Source organism: Geospiza fortis, unplaced genomic scaffold (assembly GCF_000277835.1).
Source record: "Geospiza fortis unplaced genomic scaffold, GeoFor_1.0 scaffold405, whole genome shotgun sequence".
Classification (NCBI taxonomy): domain Eukaryota; kingdom Metazoa; phylum Chordata; class Aves; order Passeriformes; family Thraupidae; genus Geospiza; species Geospiza fortis.
Genome location: NW_005054415.1, coordinates 116,851 through 135,170, shown reverse-complemented (window position 1 = coordinate 135,170; position 18,320 = coordinate 116,851). Strand labels below are relative to the sequence as shown.

The window sequence follows — 18,320 nt, the reverse complement described above, 5'->3', positions numbered from 1 at the left end:
CTGGGGCCCGGGGCAGCGGGACTGGCGTGCGGAGGGGCCCGCCGGACCGGCACGGCCGGGACCGCGGCTTGGGGGAAGAAAGGGTGGGGAAAAGCCGAGTGCCCCAGGAGGAAACAGAAACGGCCCTGCTTTGGCAGGTGGGTGTGTGCCCGGTGCCAGGGAGTCTCCCGCCGTGTTGACATAAGCGCAGGGAATAAAGCGAAACAACTCAGCTGGGAAGAGCGAAGTTCACGGGCAGCGCGTTATGAAATAGCCCAGCCCTCAGCTGAGGGGTAGCACCGCTGGGGATGGGCCGAGGTTTGTTTTTTAAAGCGAGATTAAAAAGTTTCGCTTTCCTTCTTCCTTCCGGAGTGGAGAAATTCCTCGGAGTTGTTTGGGCGTTGCCATGTTTTGCCTTACGGACTTCGCTTATTCTGTGGCATTTTGCAGCTCGTTGGCAAAGCTCTCGCTAAAGCTTAACGCAGCTAGTATTTCCTTCGTGTAAAAGTTGTCAGATCTGAACAGCTTCACCAGGCTGGAGCAGATAGTTCTCTTTTCAACCCAGCTCTGATGATTTAAGAGAACTGCGGGTTGTGTCTCAGAGGGGGCAGCAGTTGCTGTGGAGTGTCTTCAGGCGTGTTAAATGTCTTGCACAACTAAACTTTGGAGGAGTTTCTCAGCAGTGATGCTAAAATTGATATTACTCATAATGAACCTGGCAAGTACAGCTGTCGAATCATGTGATGAGAAGTTCGGTGTGAGCAGTAGCTAGGCTGAAGGTCCCTTTCCAACCCAAAATCTCGATGTATGGGCGTTGGGCGGTCTGTTTGCTTAATAGGCTCGGATGTTCGTAGGGATCCATCCGGAGTATGTGTTTTGTGACTGATTTCAGACAAAAACTTGATTCCTTACCTGTGACATGCGCACATTCCTCAACATGTAATGCGCTTCCTTGCAATGAGCTGTAAGGAAAATACTATGACTATATAGGGGATTCAACAATTTGACTCTGAAATTTACACTAAATCAATTTGCCTGGGCTCAGAGAATCCATAAACTGTTACAGGTAACTGTTCTTCTCCTGGCATCTGCAGCGCAGCTTCCCTTTTTTCCAGGAAATTAAGCTACAAGAAATAAGTAGCACAAGATTTCCGTTTTCTAATTGCTGCTTTTCCTAACAAGATAACAAAAAATATTTTCTACTCTTAATACTTTAAAGGGTATGAGAAATTTGATTTCTCTTATAGTAGAGCAGTTTTCAGACACTGTCTGGAGGAATTATTGTATAGAAAGTACAATTGTTTGTCTTCCGCTGAAAGGTTTGGTGGTAGCAATTTGTGTTATCAGTCATCGGTAATGTATACGTTCTCCATTGCTGCTTAGTTAAAAACAAAATTTCCTAGATTTAGAGTAGCCTTTTCACCAATTATGTTATCTTGTTGCTCTGCATAAGCAGTCATGTGATGAGTAGGGCGTGGACAGTAACCCTGTGGGTTTTGCTGCGGAAGCACACTGTGCTGATATGCTCCTGAGGCAGCCTGCCTTGGTACCCGTGATGATGTAACTCGAGGTGATAGGAAATGGGTTACATTATTCATTACCTTCTGTGGGTTCTCAGCTCCATTTAAAAAAATTAATGTTTGAGAGTAAATATACGTGATATACTTGGGATTCTGCAAATACCATGGCTGCAGCTTAGGAGCTGGTTTCACTATACTAAAGAATTTTAAGCACAGAAGGAGGCAGTTTGGGAAAAATAATGCTATCTGAAAGAATAAATAGTATACTGTATGTATACTGCATTGACAGAGTTTTGAACTCTTGACGCATTTAAAACAAGGTAGTATAGTGAATTTACCAATTTACCTGTAGTAGCGTACAGATGGCAGAAATAGCATTGGGTTTGTTTTTTTGGGTTTTTTTGTTTGTTTGGTTTTGGTTTTTTGGTTTTTTTTTTTAAATCTTGAACTTCAGGAACACAGAAGTATCTGCCTGGTGGCTGCTGGTGTGATAAGCCTTAGGAAATGTACTTTGAAACTTTTTAGAAGTTCAGGTTTATGGACTAGGCACAACTTTAGTGAAGGCATTTGTTCACGAAGAGTTCTCTTTGACCAAAGAATAGGGATTGGAAAATAAATCTCTTCTGACAGTCTTTTAAACTGTTTGATCTACAAATTAGGTTACCTGTTACTATCAGGTATAAACAAGAGAATATAAAAGAGAGTTCTATGAGATCTATTTAAAAATCATTTTAGATATTGGTGTTTTATTTCTATTGTCCTGTTTACTGGTAGTGTTTACTTTCTGACATGACTTATGCTAAGTTTGCTTTGTTTTCTAATGTTTCTGTCTATTACTGACCTAGTAAAAACCAACTGGATATATTGTGATTTCACAACTGTTCACTCTGCTCTCTTTCTCCTCTTAGGAGTACATCAAGGGAGTGTGTGAACCTGAGCTAGAAGAAAAGGAGTACTACCCAAAGGACATGCACTGCATCTTCGTTGGTGCACAGAGCCTGTTTCTCAACAGCCTTATTCAGGATACCTGTGCTGATGTAACAGTGCTGGAAATGGGATTGCTCAGTATTAAGGGGGGTGCAGAAGCTGTTGTTATGGCTCAAAGTCATGTGCAGCAGTTTGTGAAGCTTTTTGAGAATAATGAAAGCTTATTAAATGACAACGAATCAGAGATTAAAAAGCAGTTCAGACAATTTGTGGAAGCACATGCAGATAAGTATACAATGGATTTACTGATTTTGCCTAGTGCACTAAAAAGAGAACTCTTAGCTCTCACCCAAACTGCTGTTTCTGAAGGGAAGACTGATATCATAGATCTCACAGGCTCTGAAAGCCCACAGCAACTGGGACAGAACAGCACCTCCAAAGTCATTGCTGCAAACAGAGAAGGAAGGGCAGGTGGGGAGGAAGCAAGAAGCAATGCTGGCACACCTGTAACTGAGCTTACAAAGCAAATGGACACTGTGTTTTCTGATGCTTCTGAAACAAGGTTTGTTCCCATAAAGGACCCTCTGTTAGAGCCAGTGGCCTTTAAAGAGAGGCAGTCATGTAAAAGAAGGTCCTCTGATGAGGAGGAAAGGCTCCCTAAAAAGCATTTCTCTTTGGAAAATGATCCGCAAGTGAAATCTGCTTTACAGAAGAATCCTTCAGACCCTGATGCAGTTATTGATCTGGTTCTGGATAGCTGCATTGAATCAGATGGTCCTACTTACTGCCTTAAAGAAGGTGATGCTCTCACTGAGGAAATGGAATATAAGATTCTTGTGAATTTTTTCAGAACAATGGGATATTCCCAAAATATTGTAGAAAAGGTTATCGGTATCCTAGGACAATCTGCAGAACCGTTAATATTGCTAGAAGAAATTGAAAAGGAAAATTTGAAGTTTAAAAAAGAACATGAACAGTCGTCTCAAAAGCCTAGAACTGTCCCTTTAGGAAATAATGTAAATAATTCACAAAAGCTAGAAGACAAAGGCATTTCTGGGAATAAAAGTCCACTTAAATCCCGTCATACTTCAAAGGAGACAAAAAGTGAGTATCACCAAGTAAGAGGTGCTCCAGACACACAAGTTGGTGCAGAAGATAAAATGTATAGATTGGTATGCAAATCTTCTTCCCCTCCCAGCAAAAATTCAGTTCTGTGCTATAAAGAGAGAGATGTTTATGGCCCTGGTAAGAATCACAACTCAAGGTTAAGCAGTATAGAAACTGATGGTGGGGTGACTTTCAGCACCATAAACGCCAGAGCTCTAAAAAATGTTGGCTTTGTAGCCAGAGGGAGCTCAGATGTGCAGCATATCTCCAATAAGAGTAAAACTGCATTTCAGCAAAAATCTGCAGGGCCCTCATCTGTACAGAAGAGCCAGCCTGGTTCTGAGGAGCAGCTGGGACACTGCAGCTTTTCCCAAGCGAGGCCTCTCCACCAGCGCCTTTCCCAAACCTCACATTGTGACAATCCTGTCCCAGGCCGGTTACTGTCTTCACAAAAACACCCCTCAAATCCAGACAGAGACACAATGGGACCACATCCAGATCATTCAGTTACTGGAGTTCAAAGATTTTTGGACTCTCTGAAGAAGCCATACAAACTGGAGTTGATAAATGAACCTGGAAAACCATATTTAAAACATATAATTATTGATGGAAGCAACGTTGCAATTTCGTAAGTATTGTTCTTTTCAACTATCCTTTTATTAACAGTTCACTGAGCTTTCAGATGAAATGGGGGCTAAGAGGTTGCAGTGGCATGTGTTAAGGTTTTGCTAGGTAGGTTTTTGGTGTGCATGTACACAGCTGTGCCATTTCAGAGTAACCTGATTTGAATCACCAGTGTTCAGCTCAATGTAACATTTCAGTCAGAAGTAATCTCAGGGCAAGCTTTGCTCTGTTGCAATCAGTTATGCCTGAAGTTTGGTTTGCTTTGCCAGTACCTAACAAGGTTAAATTATTGTTGACTTAAGTGGCTTGGGTTTGGGGGAATTTTTTGTGCTCTTAACCTCTTGTAGTTTTCAAGTGGAGGTTCTCATCTAATAGTGACATATTTCTCATCCAACAGCATTGCATTGCTTGGATCCTGTTATACTTTGCAAATGTATATGTGTATATTTACCAACTATGACTGTGCATTACTGAAGTGCCAATATTTCCTTCATGCACCCCAGTGGATTGGCTGCATACACCCCACATTGGAGTTGGGCATAGTAGCTGCGTGCTATTGACATAGACTTCTCCAAAAGGCTATATAACGTCTGGTGTCTCCTACCCAACCAAATGAAACATAAAGGTTATGAGACATAAAGGACAGAGCTGCCTCAAAACAGCAGAACCGTTGAGATATCCAAATGTCCTACCAAATAATCAATGCTTGGGGGCCAGTTGATTTGATCATGTAGGTGTTCTGCAGCTCCCTCTGGCTAAATAAAGCCTCATTCATTTCTTGCATTTCATAAAGTGAGGAGTTGTTTGCAAAATTGCTTTGAATTGTTCTCAGTTTTACTTCTCAATGCCTTGAGAACTGCTTCCATGCCTGTGCTGGTTCAGGGTCCTTTTGACCCCTTTTTCGATGAGGGTGTGGGTATTAATGCATCACACACATGCTTAGACTAATGCTGTATGGGTTCCTGAATCAGTGCTTGCCTCATAAGTCTAGAAAGCTGCAAAAGCTGTAGAATATTTTCTATTGACACGTGCAGCACGTTGATCTGTTGTTATCACATTGTCTCAGGGTGCCTGTGGAATGAGAGAATGCCCAGAGTTTACCCTAGCTGCTAACAAGTATATTTTTCAATTACCTGGTTTTGTATGCTGAAAACAGGCCTTTTGAGAGCAGACTGCAATATCCAGTTTTTGGATAATTTAAATTTTATTAAAATGTGGAAGAAGCTCAGAATGAAGAAATAATTGAATGGAATTATATCCTCCTAGAATAGTTTGTAAATAATATGTACTTGTGGTGGTGCATCCAATCAGAAACATCAGGTGCCCAAACAAGGTGGGAAACAAAGGGTAAGCAATTGTCCTTTGAAGCCTTGGTAAACTGTTTACCTGAATCATAGCCCAAGTGGAGGGGTACCATTATTCCTACACTTTGGGAAGAAAGCCCAGAAGTTACTGGGTTGGGTTGTGGCCAGGGGAACACTTCCTGCTGGCCAAAGTCAGTCATCCTGTGGCCCTGTAGCCAGCAGTCCTGAGTGAGGCCCTTTGAGCTCTCCTGGAGCTCAGCAGCTGTGCCAGCACCTCTCTGGAGTGGGACACTGCTCAGAGCTCACAAATCCTCACTTTTGTCATTCTCAGAGGACTGTTCCTGGTGTCAAAGCTCCCACACACCTCTCCACACTTCCTGAGGTGTGACCCTTGCATGTTGGGAAATGCAAAGGGACTTGCTGGGAGCATTTCACTGACGCTGAGTGGAATTTGTTGTTGAGTTCCTTTAGGCACAGGGAATTAGGTGTTCACATTGTGTACCTGTGTGTGTGTGTGTACTGATCATGGTATGAATGGTACTGCCTCAAATCTACCATTAAGTCATTGTTACAACTACATTGAGCCCTATGGAATTATTTGTCTATGTCAAAGTACTCCATCATTAAGTGCTGCTAAACCCTTTTTCACCCTTATCTTGGCATCCATATGCTTTGCACCCTCACCCCCTTCTGCATTCCTGGCTTGTGTGTAAATCAGTGCAAACTGATTCTAATTTGATCTGTGTATGCATTAACCTGTGCAGTAAATAATGAACTTACTCTTCACAAGTTCATAAGCGTGAATGTTGCCTCCAAACTGTGTGAAGCCATATTTTCACAGATTCATATCAAACCCTGCCTTTGGCAATACCTTTGACAGTGTTTCTTTAAGCAACCAACCACTCATTTGTGACAGTATTTACTTTGGTCACAAACCAAAGGGAAAGTGTTACATGACCCAGAAGGCAACCTGCTCTTTGCTGTTTTGTGCTGCTTGTGATCATGTTTTGTTTAATTTAGAAAATACCTTTATAGGGTCTTCACAGGATTTTAAAGAACTGGGACAGGCAAAGCCAGTATTTGCAATGGCATTTGGAGAACAGATGCAGTCTTTGAGATGGATATCTTGAAAAGGCCACCTTGCTGTGGTGATTTGCTGTCCCTTCAGGTGTTTATCTAACTCAGTTAAAACACTTCTAATTTAATTTAGTTTAGCAGTGACATATTTTTTCATATTATAGCTTACATTAATTCTATGTGTTATTTAATAAAGTTGCTTCTATTTGCATGCTTTTTTAAGTTGTAGCAGAGCAGAATTTTGTGATCATTCAGGACAAATTGGGAACTGGTTTTCTAAGCTTCAAAACACTTAAAAAACCACACACTGTAGTTCAGCCAGCTTGGAGCTCTAAAACAGGAGGATGAACAAGCAGAGAAAGCATAAATTTGGCATGAATATTGAGACCTCTGCATTTCTTGAAGTCCAGTTGAGAACCATTAATTTATTGAAAATATTTAACAGTTTTCCAATTTAATGCATAGGATGCCTAACTTAAATTAGTGGGATAATGACTGCATTTAAAGCTTATGTCCCAGAAGGTATACAAAGGTATATATTCACTCTTCTATGAAAATTGCCTCCCTTTTTTGACTGTTCTTGACACCAAGAATGCTTAATTTTATTGAGGGCAAGTGTGGCATAGTATTTTTTTTCCTCTGGAAATTCTGTTAGTAAGTCAGATTTTTTTGCCTTTTGTATTTCAGATATGGCTTATTCATTTTTCTGCCTTTCTACATAAAGAATTCCTCTTGAAATTCAGAGAACCTTAATAGAGTTACATTTTGATAAACATATTTTTTACAGAATTTACAAAACTGGAAAAGGATAAATGAATGCTACTAAAGGGCTGAGTTTCACTGTGAAATATTTCCATGGAAATCTTTTAATGATCTTTATACTAGCAAGATTTCTTGGTAGGTTAAACTAGGGTTTAAAGATAGGATTCTGTTGAAAACTAGCAGGGCTTACTATTAGGGTTAATAATAAGCACTTGCCTATTATTTGGGAGACTGGGTTAAAAAAGGAATACCACTTGCTCACTTATTGTTAAAAGTACTTTGTAGTGATTTGACATCTAATTCAAAACATAGATTATACATTATTTTGCAAGAAATGCTTTGGCTGTTCATGCCATCAGTGCTCAATCAGTGTGTATTTTCTAGGCAATCATATCTTTGTTTTGTCTAAGTGCAGCCTCCATGGAAATGCTGGAATCTGGTTAGACAGTTAATTGTGCCATGTGTTAAACAGGCAAATAGGATCATTGGGATGATTCCAGTTGGGAAGGACCTCACAAGGTCATCAATTCAAATCTTTGTGTCCCCTCATTTTAGGCAGTTGCTGGTTTTCTTGGAAAGTCACTTAAGGGAGTTGTAAAAAAAGAGATAATTAATATCTTATATTTTTAAATTGAGAAAAAAGATTAATGCCAAAATACAATGTTTTGAAAAGATTTCTCCAAAGTAATTTCATCATTTTGCTTCAGAGCAATTGTTCAGACTGTTGAAATGAAGAGAGAGGAGGCCCTAATAGTTATCAGAGAGCTGTTCAGATGTAATCCTCGGTAATCAGTTGAACCAAAGGTGTTCTATTTTGTAGTAGGACTGTATTTGGAACTACTACAATATTGGATTATTCTAGTTTTAATCTATACTCAATAGAGTTCAGAAACCATCACTATGGGCCTCTTTTTTAAAGCTAAACCTGCTTCTGATTACTCCATTGTTGTTGTGCCCAGGAAACTGAAAGGAGACTGAGCTATGAAGCTGCAAAGTGATGTATCTGTTATCATCTTCTGCTGAAGAGCTCTTTCCATTTAGAAGATTCCTTATCTTTAACACCCATCTGCCTTATCTGCCTTTTCTTTTCCTGAGGCTCTATGTGAGACTTTCAGCTTCACTTTGCAAGGTTTTGTTCCATTTTCTTTGTTTTCCTGGTAGTAAAACCCTAGTGAATTTAATCTCCCTTCTTTTTGTTTCACTCTCAGTCATGGTCTGAGGAAATTCTTCTCCTGTCGAGGAATTGCAATAGCTGTTGACTACTTTTGGAAACGTGGCCACAGAAATATTACTGTGTTTGTTCCACAGTGGAGAACAAGACGTGACCCTTCCATTACAGGTGAGGGACATTTCCTAATGTTTCCTTAATTAAAGCTTGTAACTTTTTCTTTGGGACTTCTGTGAAGAATAAATGGACAAGGAATGTTTCATCAAATGTTGAGCAGGAGCAGTCTGGCTGCTCAGCATGAGTAATTGGGTTTCCATACCCAGTGTGAGAGACCCTGTAATGCTCTTTAGGCTAGCAGGTGTGCCATCAGTGGAGGCCTTTTTGGGTTGGTTTTTCTTTGCTCTTTAATTTCTAGTTTTGACCTCCTCTTCTCCATTTTTATATGGGCAATTCTTCACCTACCAATGACATTTCTCTAGCTTAATTGGTGCAAAAATAGCCTATCATCTTCTCTCTGGTAATTTTATCTCAGACTAATTGTGAAATCATGTTTTAACAGAGCAGAATTTCTTAACACAGCTCGAGGATGTTGGAATATTGTCTTTAACCCCTGCAAGGATGGTTTTAGGAGCAAGAATTGCTGCTCATGATGACAGGTACAGAATATATGTACTTTTAAAGTATTTTTAAACATCTGACTAATGGTTGTAAAAGCTCAATATTTCATGAACAGTTCTGTTAGCTAGTTCTGCAACCTTTCTAGACAGAGCTATGCATCCAACTTAAGACTGAGTTTTACATCTGTTACATTATTTCACTGTTGTAGGAAACACTATTACTATTCAGAAAGTCATGGAGAACTACAAATTTTCATGGCAATTAAAAAAAAAGGCTGTCTGAAGAAATTAATCCTGCAGTAATGTTTTTTATGCTTTCCTGGTCATCATTCTATTCCTGAACTGCCTTTTATTCTTGGGGCATAAATCAGCTGCTAATCAGAAAGTATTTAGCTCCATTTTTTTTCTTAATGCCATGTTGGCACAGAGACTTTGCTGTGTGTTTGCAGCAGTGTATTTGTAACAATGCATAAGCCAGTGAACCTCCAAGTTAATTTGACCACCAAAGATCAACTTTAAAATGTGGGCATCATCTGTCAGTGAACAAGGCACAGTAAGCTTTAGGAGTCTGTGGGAGTTTCCTAGTACTTCGCTAATGTTTTATATATACCCAGCCTTTCATAAGAAATGCTCTGGCAGTGCAGTTGAGTTTACTGTGGAAATAAGTGTTATAATAACATATTTGCATTTTTGTTAAAAGCGTGCACTTTCCTTTAAAAGGACACCATCCATTATCTTGTGGCTAAAATTGTTTCAAATGGCAAAAAATGTATTTTCAGAGACATTATAAAAGAAAGCAAACATTTTTTTTCTTAATAAATCAGTAGTTGTTTTATCATTGTTTAACAAAAGGGTTTTTAAGAAGTGTTGACAGAGCAAACAACTAACTTGCAGAACACAGACATTAAAATGCTAAGCAAAAAAGGTGTATGGCAATGAGTTTGGGTTTGATTGTGTAATAGATACTGTACTGCATAAAGCATGCCATTTACCTGTGCAAATATTTAGATCATGGGTTTGGGGGCTTTTGCTTGTGTGGGTTGGTTTGTTTGCGTTTTTGATGGGGAAGAAAAGATCCCATGAAGACTCTGCTGCACTAAATAAGTGCGTGCTACCCAAAACATTGTAACAAGTTTAAGGTGGGTAAAACCAGAGTCATTTCCTGGTAATCAGGGTGCTTGTTTTCATGCAAGTAGATTACTTTGGGATGATGAAATGTTTAGTTTTTTAAGTCTTTGGATTGTTTTCAGCAAAACAAACTATCTTAGTAATCATTGAAATTAATTTTACAGATTTTTGTTGCACCTTGCTGCTAAAACTGGAGGTGTTATTGTGACTAATGATAACTTCAGAGAATTTGTGACAGAATCATTTGCCTGGAGAGAAATTATTCAAAAAAGGTAATTATTGAATTTCTGTGAAGTCGTAAAAGGATGCCTGGCCTTGAGTTGTAGGCATTCTACCTACATGTGGGATTTTGCTATCTTTAATTAATCTGTCATGCAATTCTGGTAGATCCAAATAAAGTACTCTGTGGCTCACTGTGGTGATTCATGGCCTTACAGTCATGTGTTGAGTAGTCTAATATCCTTGTTATTCATATATTCTGTCATGTATGAGTGTTAATTGCTCTCATAAGCAGCAGCTTGGTGTAACAGCACATGTGTCACTTCTGAAAGTCAGTGTTGGGTCTTGTTTGAGCAGTCCACTTTCACAGCCTCTCTTGTCTGAAAGCTCATTTTTTACAGGGAGACATGATAGCTGATGAGGATGTAGTGTCACTTTTAATTATTCAGAATCAATCACTCTTTATTCAAGTGGGACAGATTGTCACAGCTAAACAGAACACTTGTAGCATATCCATGTAGCCATTTCCCTGCAATTGTTGTTCTTTGGGTTTAGATGAGTTCACTTAATTATCAAATATCCCTGCATCATCTTGTGGACTTTGTTTCTGCTTGTTTATTCTTGTTTGTTGGGTTTGGGCGTTTGGGATTTTTTTTCCAGTTTCAGTTAAATCGGGTTATTTTACTGCTGAGGTGTGATCTTTTAGTAAAATTCCCCGCTAATCCCTCAGTGTCCCTGACATTTTCTGAAGGTGTATCTGTTACGGTGGCTGGGGTCAGTATAGCTCTAATGAAATAAGGAACTAAAAACTTGCCCTGGATTCTCACAATATGCCTGTGAGACCATGGAGTTGATGCTGGCTAATCATGTAGGCATTTACATCATTTCTTGAGTGAATTCTACCCAAGTCAAGTTCTGTTCTTCCACAGAACTTAGGCAAGAATACTTGGTGTGGCATCTTGAGTCTGTGGTTTTTTCAGAGCTTATGTTAACATCTGCTATTAGTTTTACTTCTGGGGAAATTCCACTGTACCAAATCTTCTCCTTGCAGACAAATTTCACTTGAACTGGGTTTGGTTTTTTTTTAATACAGATTTCTACCTGTCCCAAAGTGATTACAGGAAAAAGGTTTTGTGTCTTAACTGTAAGCATTTAATGCTATATTTGCTAGTTGTGTGGCTTTCTGCTAACACAGGCATTCCAGCTACATGACTGAAGATCCTTGCAAGGAAAAGGAGTTAGAACAACCAAAAAATCTCTGATCACCTAGAGAATTCCACCATGGTCTTGTTGTGAATTTTCTGTCATAAAACAGTTGCTGAAAGAAAAAAAGGGAAAGCTCTGTTCTGCAGTGTAATAGGGAGAGTTCACAGCTCCCATGGAATTAGACAGGGAATGCTGGTTGTGTCTTAATTGGGTTTAGTAATTAGTCTTCAGGGACTCTTGATGTGATGTCTACTCTAAGAAAATTCATCCTGTGCTACAAAGGTGAAGGACAACAAGGGTGAAATACCTTGTTATTTAAAAGAACTCTCTTGCAGGTTGCTCCAGTACACTTTTGCTGGTGACATATTTATGGTTCCTGATGATCCTTTGGGAAGAAATGGACCCAGATTAGATGACTTCCTTCGAAGTGAAGGCTGTTCTAGGTATAAACACTGTTTTCACTTTTGTTTGACACAGTTATTTCACATTTGAAATCAACTGTTCTCCTGCTTCACTCACACCTGTAAATCACAGTAAAGTTAAGCAGGAACACTGTAGCATGTAGCAGTTTAACAAAAAAAAAACCCCACATTTTTCCTGTTACTTCAGTTCATTTAGAAACTGCTGGTGACATTTGCCTCTTACTGAGATCTCTCTGAGAACTGAGATAAGTATGACAAAAGCTTCTGAGATTTGACTGTGGTGGCTTTCATGCACGGGTGTGTTAACAGCACCCAGAGGTGCCAGAGATGTGGGTATGTGGTGTAAATTACTCTGGCGTTATCTAAGACACCTTGGTTGGTCACTTCTTCATAGTGGGACAATAGGTGCTACAAACACCCTGCACTCAGGCTTTCTGTCGTGGGGAGACACTTCACCTCAAGGCTGAGGGTACTTTACTCTTGTCAAAACAATTTTTGAGGCATTGTTATTAAATCTGTTTGTATTTCAGTAATAATTATAAATGTTAATGAACATAAATTGTTCGTTTAAGATTAATGTACTTTTTAAATGTGCACGTGTTCAAAGTATGAATTTGCTTTGCACGAACTGCCAAGATTTGAGGATTAGTTTGCTCTTTTGCAAAAGAAAATAATATTCTGTTCTTTCACCAGTTTAGGAATTAGAAATGCTAAGAACTCTGAGGAGTATTGAGAAGGCTTTTAAAAACAAGTGAGGTAACTTAAAAATTGTGAGTAGAAAAGGCAAGCTATTCGTAAGGATTAATACAAAGAATAAGCAAGAATGTCGTCTATTGTAAACATTTTAGGAAAGCAGAACGTTTTTATACCATAGATTACAAGCTGATTTGAAAATAAGTGTGTTGACATTAAAAAAGCAAGAGCAGTGCTAGAACTCCAGAAGGAAATGCTGAGTATTCAAGCTCTTGTACAAAACCTTTGAGATGTTATTTGAAACACTGTGTTTTACCTGCCTGTGTCTGAGAGAAGTAAAATGAAAACAGTGTTCTGAGGTAGGTGAGTGTGTTGATTGTAGAAATGGAGAGAGTCTTTTGAGAAGACCACAGAAGAGCTTGGTTTCTTATCTGTAAATTTGGAACTGGAACTAGGCTTGGGTGTTTGTTTTGGGGTTGGGCTGGGGGTGGGGGGGGACACCAGGAAGAACAGAGAAAAGCTGTGATCAGAAACTGGCAGAATCTTCAGCAATTAGAAAACCTTTCCACACTGAGTAACTGGAGGTGTCATAACCCAAATGCTTTTAAAATAGAGCTCTGTAATTCAGGTACTGTTTCCTTTGGTGGTAGGAAACTAGACTGTAACATGAGTTCCACTTCACATTTCTCTGGTATCTGCTGGCGTCTGAAGTAGAGTGACCTTTATATTTTGTAGTGCTAGCAGTGCATAGAGTAGCAAAACTTTTTAAAGTCTGAAATGAAATGGTAATAATTAAGAGTATTCAAATCCTGAGACTGCTAAAATAACTTCGTTGCCCTGTTAAGGATGCCATACAAGGGAAACAAGGCCCTGATCTAAATATGAGCACAGCTCAGTCCAGAGCAAAAGTATATGAGGAATAGTCTTGTGAAGCAGTCTTGGAACTGGTCTGTCAGCATTTTCACATGCTCCATGTCAGTGAACATGTATTCAATGTATCTTTTTATCTATACCTTCATAAATTATGCTGTAATCTGACAAGAAAAGGACTCGCAGCATACTGAGGCTATTCCTGGGTGATATTAATGTTAGCTGTGCTGGATTCATATTGAGAACTGTTAAACTTCTGTTTTGTTTCACTTTGAAAGAATGCTTGTCATTTGATTCCAGTCAGTAACTGGCTGAGCAGCAGGGATGTTTAAGTTACACACAGTTGTCTTTTCTCTCTCATGTACAGAGAGAACTGCAGCTAGAATGTCCTTTAGCTTAATTAATTAAAATTTTTATTTTGTTCCACAGAGATTCCTGCTCAACACACAAGGCTTTACAGAGCAGTGGACAATATTCTTCTGAGACACCCTCTTTCCTCCCCAGAGTGAGCAGTAGCAGTCAACAGCCTGGAGGCAGAGTGCACGATGATCGTTCATCCCCATTGCTTCCATGGGAAGAAAACACAGAGCCTTGTCCAGCAATTCCACCACAGAGATCTCCCTCAGAAACAGCCCAGCTAAGAGAAGCCCTGATCAAAATTTTTCCTGACTATGATCAAAGGCAGAAGATTGATCAAATACTATCTAATCATCCATTCATGAGAGATCTTAATGCACTGTCTGCCATGGTGCTTGACTGAATGCTTCCACAGCTTTTATATCACAACTGCTCTGACTAACAATTATCAATGTGAAGAAAAATGTCACTCTTTTATGTTACTTTGTGAATATTAAAAACTTAATTTTATTTGTATAAACAAAGATATTTTTGTGTATGTTCTGTTGCTAAGAGATGCCAGGTTTTGGTAAATTAAAAACTGCTGCTACTACAGATTTTTAGTAATATTTTCTATGGGGAAAAAAACCAACCAAGTCTTCTGCTTTACTGGAATTGCTTGTTAAAGCAGTGGCAGTACTCCCTTTTGAGCAGTGTGTTAGTACTTTTTACAGAACCCTTTTCCTGGAAGGCAGAATTCCCGTCGGTTGGAGACCCGCGTGTGGGAGCAGCTGCCAGCAGGTGGCGGCTGTGGGTCCGTGAGGAGCCCCCAGAAGGGCGTGAAAATCCGAGGAAAATCCATTTGCTCCTTCAGGCTGGGAGTGCTGTGCGGGGTAATCAGAAGAGAAAGCGTAAATTCACAGCTCTCATCGGGAGAAGGTGTTTTGAATTCTTTGAAAGATCTGAAATCTACACTAGTTTCTAAATTGGAAATTATCTTGACTATCAGTATTCTTTCAGGATGGTTTTAATATCTTTAACAATTGCACTGATTCCTTGTCTGTTCTAAGTGTGAATGGTGTGATGTTAACAGAATGAGACGCTGTCTGTATAGAAATGGCTTTTTTGTGCAGACCTGCAGCTGTAGTCAGCTCCACCCCTTTAGATCTGTTCTGGGATCTATCCCAAAAAGTAAGTGGCCAAAAGGAAGATAATTTATGAAAGCTGACCAATAGGACCACTTTCTAGAGCAGAGCAAAGTTAAGATTGTCTGTATCTTTGTACACACTTAAGTCTGTTACTCCTTCCTTTTAACCAGTCTCTGGTCCCAAGTGTTCACATGAGTAAAATCAAATTAGGCTGTAAAGACAACTTGGGCTCCAGAGCCTATATTCAATTTCTCGTGTACTGAGCCTTAGCCTAGAGCATTAGTGGCTTTCTCTCCAGTTCTATGGGGTCTGAAATCACTCTTTGTTTATATGCAAAAGAACTTAAATGTACTTGAGGAACTGGGAGTCTTGAAAGACTGTTTGAAAGACTTTTTTGCATGGCCCTTTCACATTTTGTGAAGTCAGAAACAGAAGGCAGTCTTGTGCTTCCCTGAACACAATCAACCTGAAAGAGAATTGCAGCAAGAACAAAAAAGTTTTAGGAGCGGTAGTTACAGCTTCTCAAAAATACAGGTGGTGATGAAGGGAGGACTTTAATGTTTTTGCATCCTAACAGACAAATCTAAATTATTCTTTATTCTGTGTGAGTAGGAGATTTGCTCTTCAGGTGGGCAGAGTCCTGACCAGCATGTTTGCCAAGAACTAGTTCTTACCTGTGAAGTGTTACGTAATCTCCGAGTTCTAACCCCATAAAAACTTAGGCAGGTTCTTAAAGCCTGTTTCACTGACTATAGTTGGTATAATTTTAATAAATAGTAAGAGAATAATCACCAGCTCCCTCACCCTCCCTGGGGGGCCTGTGTCTACATGTGTGAACATGCTCCTTGAAGAACTTGTCTTCTTTTCATTAGGTATATCCCAGATTGCATATGTTGTTTCCACTTTATAGGTGCTAGTGTGGGCATATAAATATATTGTAATCTTTATTTCACAGAGAATTGCTTCATGGGGTTGGAAGGGACCCACAAGGATCATCCAGTCCAACTCCTGGCCCCCCCACACTTCAACATTCCCACCCCATGCCTGAGAGCATTGTCCAAACACTTCTTGAGTTCTGTCAGGCTTGAGGCTGTGCCCACTTCCCTGGGGAGGCTGTTCAGTGCCCAAGCACCCTCGGGTGAAGGGCTTTCTCCTGATCTAACCTAAATCCCCCAACTCAGCCTCAAGTCCTGTCATGAGAGCAAAGAGATTGGTTCTCTTTCTCTTTTCTCTGTTTCTTTCTTCAAAGTCTGTTTCTGAAGCATGCCTCGTGCTATTCAACCTTAGTTACTGCAAAAACTCAGCTAGAAGTAGTGTTTGGAGTGGAAAATACCAGGGACTTTCCCTTACGTGTGAGTGACCCGGCATTTCCCCTCCCTCCCTTTAAAGGGGTAAAGTCCTGAGCCTGACTCCCGGTGTGAGGCCAAGTGCAGGGTTTCTGTGACAAATACAACAGATTACTGTTAAAAGGAGTGTTTTCTCTTGCGTCTTAAGAGCGTGTAATGCAAACAATAAGTTCAGATGAGTCCCAGTAGTCGGTGCTAGTGCTGCTGTTTTCCTTCCTGTCTCAGTGCCTTTTTGGGGTAGCTCATGTTTTGGAAGATCATTTCTGAACCAGAGAGAGAGTGCTGTGAAAGTTCCATGACAAACAGTGACTCACAGTGTCTTTCTAACACTGGCAGTGTTTCCTTCTGTTTTGCAAGCTTGCAGGCTATGTTTGATATGAATGCCTTTCCTGCTAGAGTTTTATGTAGCTGCATTAAATGATATTTTTAAATCTGGGGCTGGATTATGTTCTGGATGGCTCTGTTTTATTGGAAAGGAATAGCTCTGCTATAATTCATGTATTAGGCCTGTTATTTTCACAAATACAGTTTAGAATAATAATGACTTTGCAGATTCTGAGACCTAATCTGCTGTCTGGTATTTGGAGGAGTCTGGTTATATAAGCAGGTGTTTGTCTAATGTGTTCAAGTTCTCTTTTTTAGCACAGAATGGAAACCCAAGTGCCTTTCAACAGTGTAACTCATGGTGTTCATTCCTACCTTCCTGACTGCTACTGTTTGTGCTCAATTTTGTACACAAATCTACCAGTTCTATATATGTTGGTATGTAACTGAGGATACAGTGGAAATACTGCAGTGCTCAAGTAGATGGTGTAGATGGTGACTTTTAAAAAACAGATGGATTTTACATTTGTACATTTTTTTACCTGTGTATTGTATTCATTTATGTTTGAATGTGGTTCCATTGCACTGTTCAAACTCTGCTGAGGTGCATATGACAATCCCAAGTTTTTGCTGTCTGCCTTGTGGGTCACCAAGTTCTGTCAGATTGCACTATATAATTTTAAATGGCTAATTCAAAGGAAGCAATTTTTTAAGAAGAAACTGGGTTTGAATGCACTGGATCCCCTTTTCAGTCTCCACTTGAGTATTTTTAACTCTTTCAGGAATGATATTTTAAGTGTACATAAGAGAAATAAAATAGTACATATTTTTAATTAAACAGAAATAACAGTCCAAAGACATCAGAAATCTGAAATATATCAATTGAGTTTTATTTTATTATCATTTTTTACTGTGATTCAAATCCAAAGTCAAGTATAATTTTTCTCCCTGGTTGTTGAATGAGCATGAGGTATTCAAAGTATTGAGTCTTAGTATTGATAATTTTAAGATAAATCTTTACTGAGCGAAATACTAAGAGTCTACTCATCAAAAATGAAAGGCTGGCTTGCAGGTGTTTTATACAGAAACACAGGCCCTTCTCAGTAAGAAGGGGAATGCAGGTTGTGCGGTGTCCGGCCGGGTGTCCCGCGGGGACAGGAGGAGACCGGAGGGGGCAGGAGGTGGCGCCGCCGGCCCGCGCCTCGCCCGCCCCGCCCGGGGACGGCCGGGCCCCGCCTGAGGGCAGCGCTGGCACCGGATTTTGGCATCCCCGTGCTTTATCGGCGTCCTCGCTGCTGCGGGGTAGGCTCCGTTTGCCCTCGGCTCAGGGACCGTGCTCTGGTTTGCTGATGGCTTATGTCCGACGGGCACATGCAGTTGGTGGTAATATATTTAATATATTTACCTTTGATACGAGTTCCTTGAATTCAGAAGTGCGGCCAGAAGTCTGCTGTTGGAACAATTCTGATTGCCGGGAGTTTAAGATATCAGCGCATGAGAAATTATATTCCTAAAAATGATATTCCTAAATTAAAAAAAAAAA

At 39.9% G+C, this 18,320-nt stretch overlaps 1 protein-coding gene across 1 annotated transcript; it reads left to right on the top strand.

Moving 5' to 3' along the window:
* Nucleotides 1–2: 2 nt before the first annotated feature.
* Nucleotides 3–17,803, top strand: N4BP1 (NEDD4 binding protein 1; the record flags this gene model as incomplete). Its single annotated transcript, XM_031061477.1, has 7 exons — nucleotides 3–137; nucleotides 2,408–4,161; nucleotides 8,509–8,639; nucleotides 9,028–9,124; nucleotides 10,378–10,485; nucleotides 11,974–12,081; nucleotides 14,053–17,803. Coding segments are annotated over 7 exons (2,664 nt in total), but the record flags the coding sequence as incomplete, so codon positions are not given.
* Nucleotides 17,804–18,320: the final 517 nt, after the last annotated feature.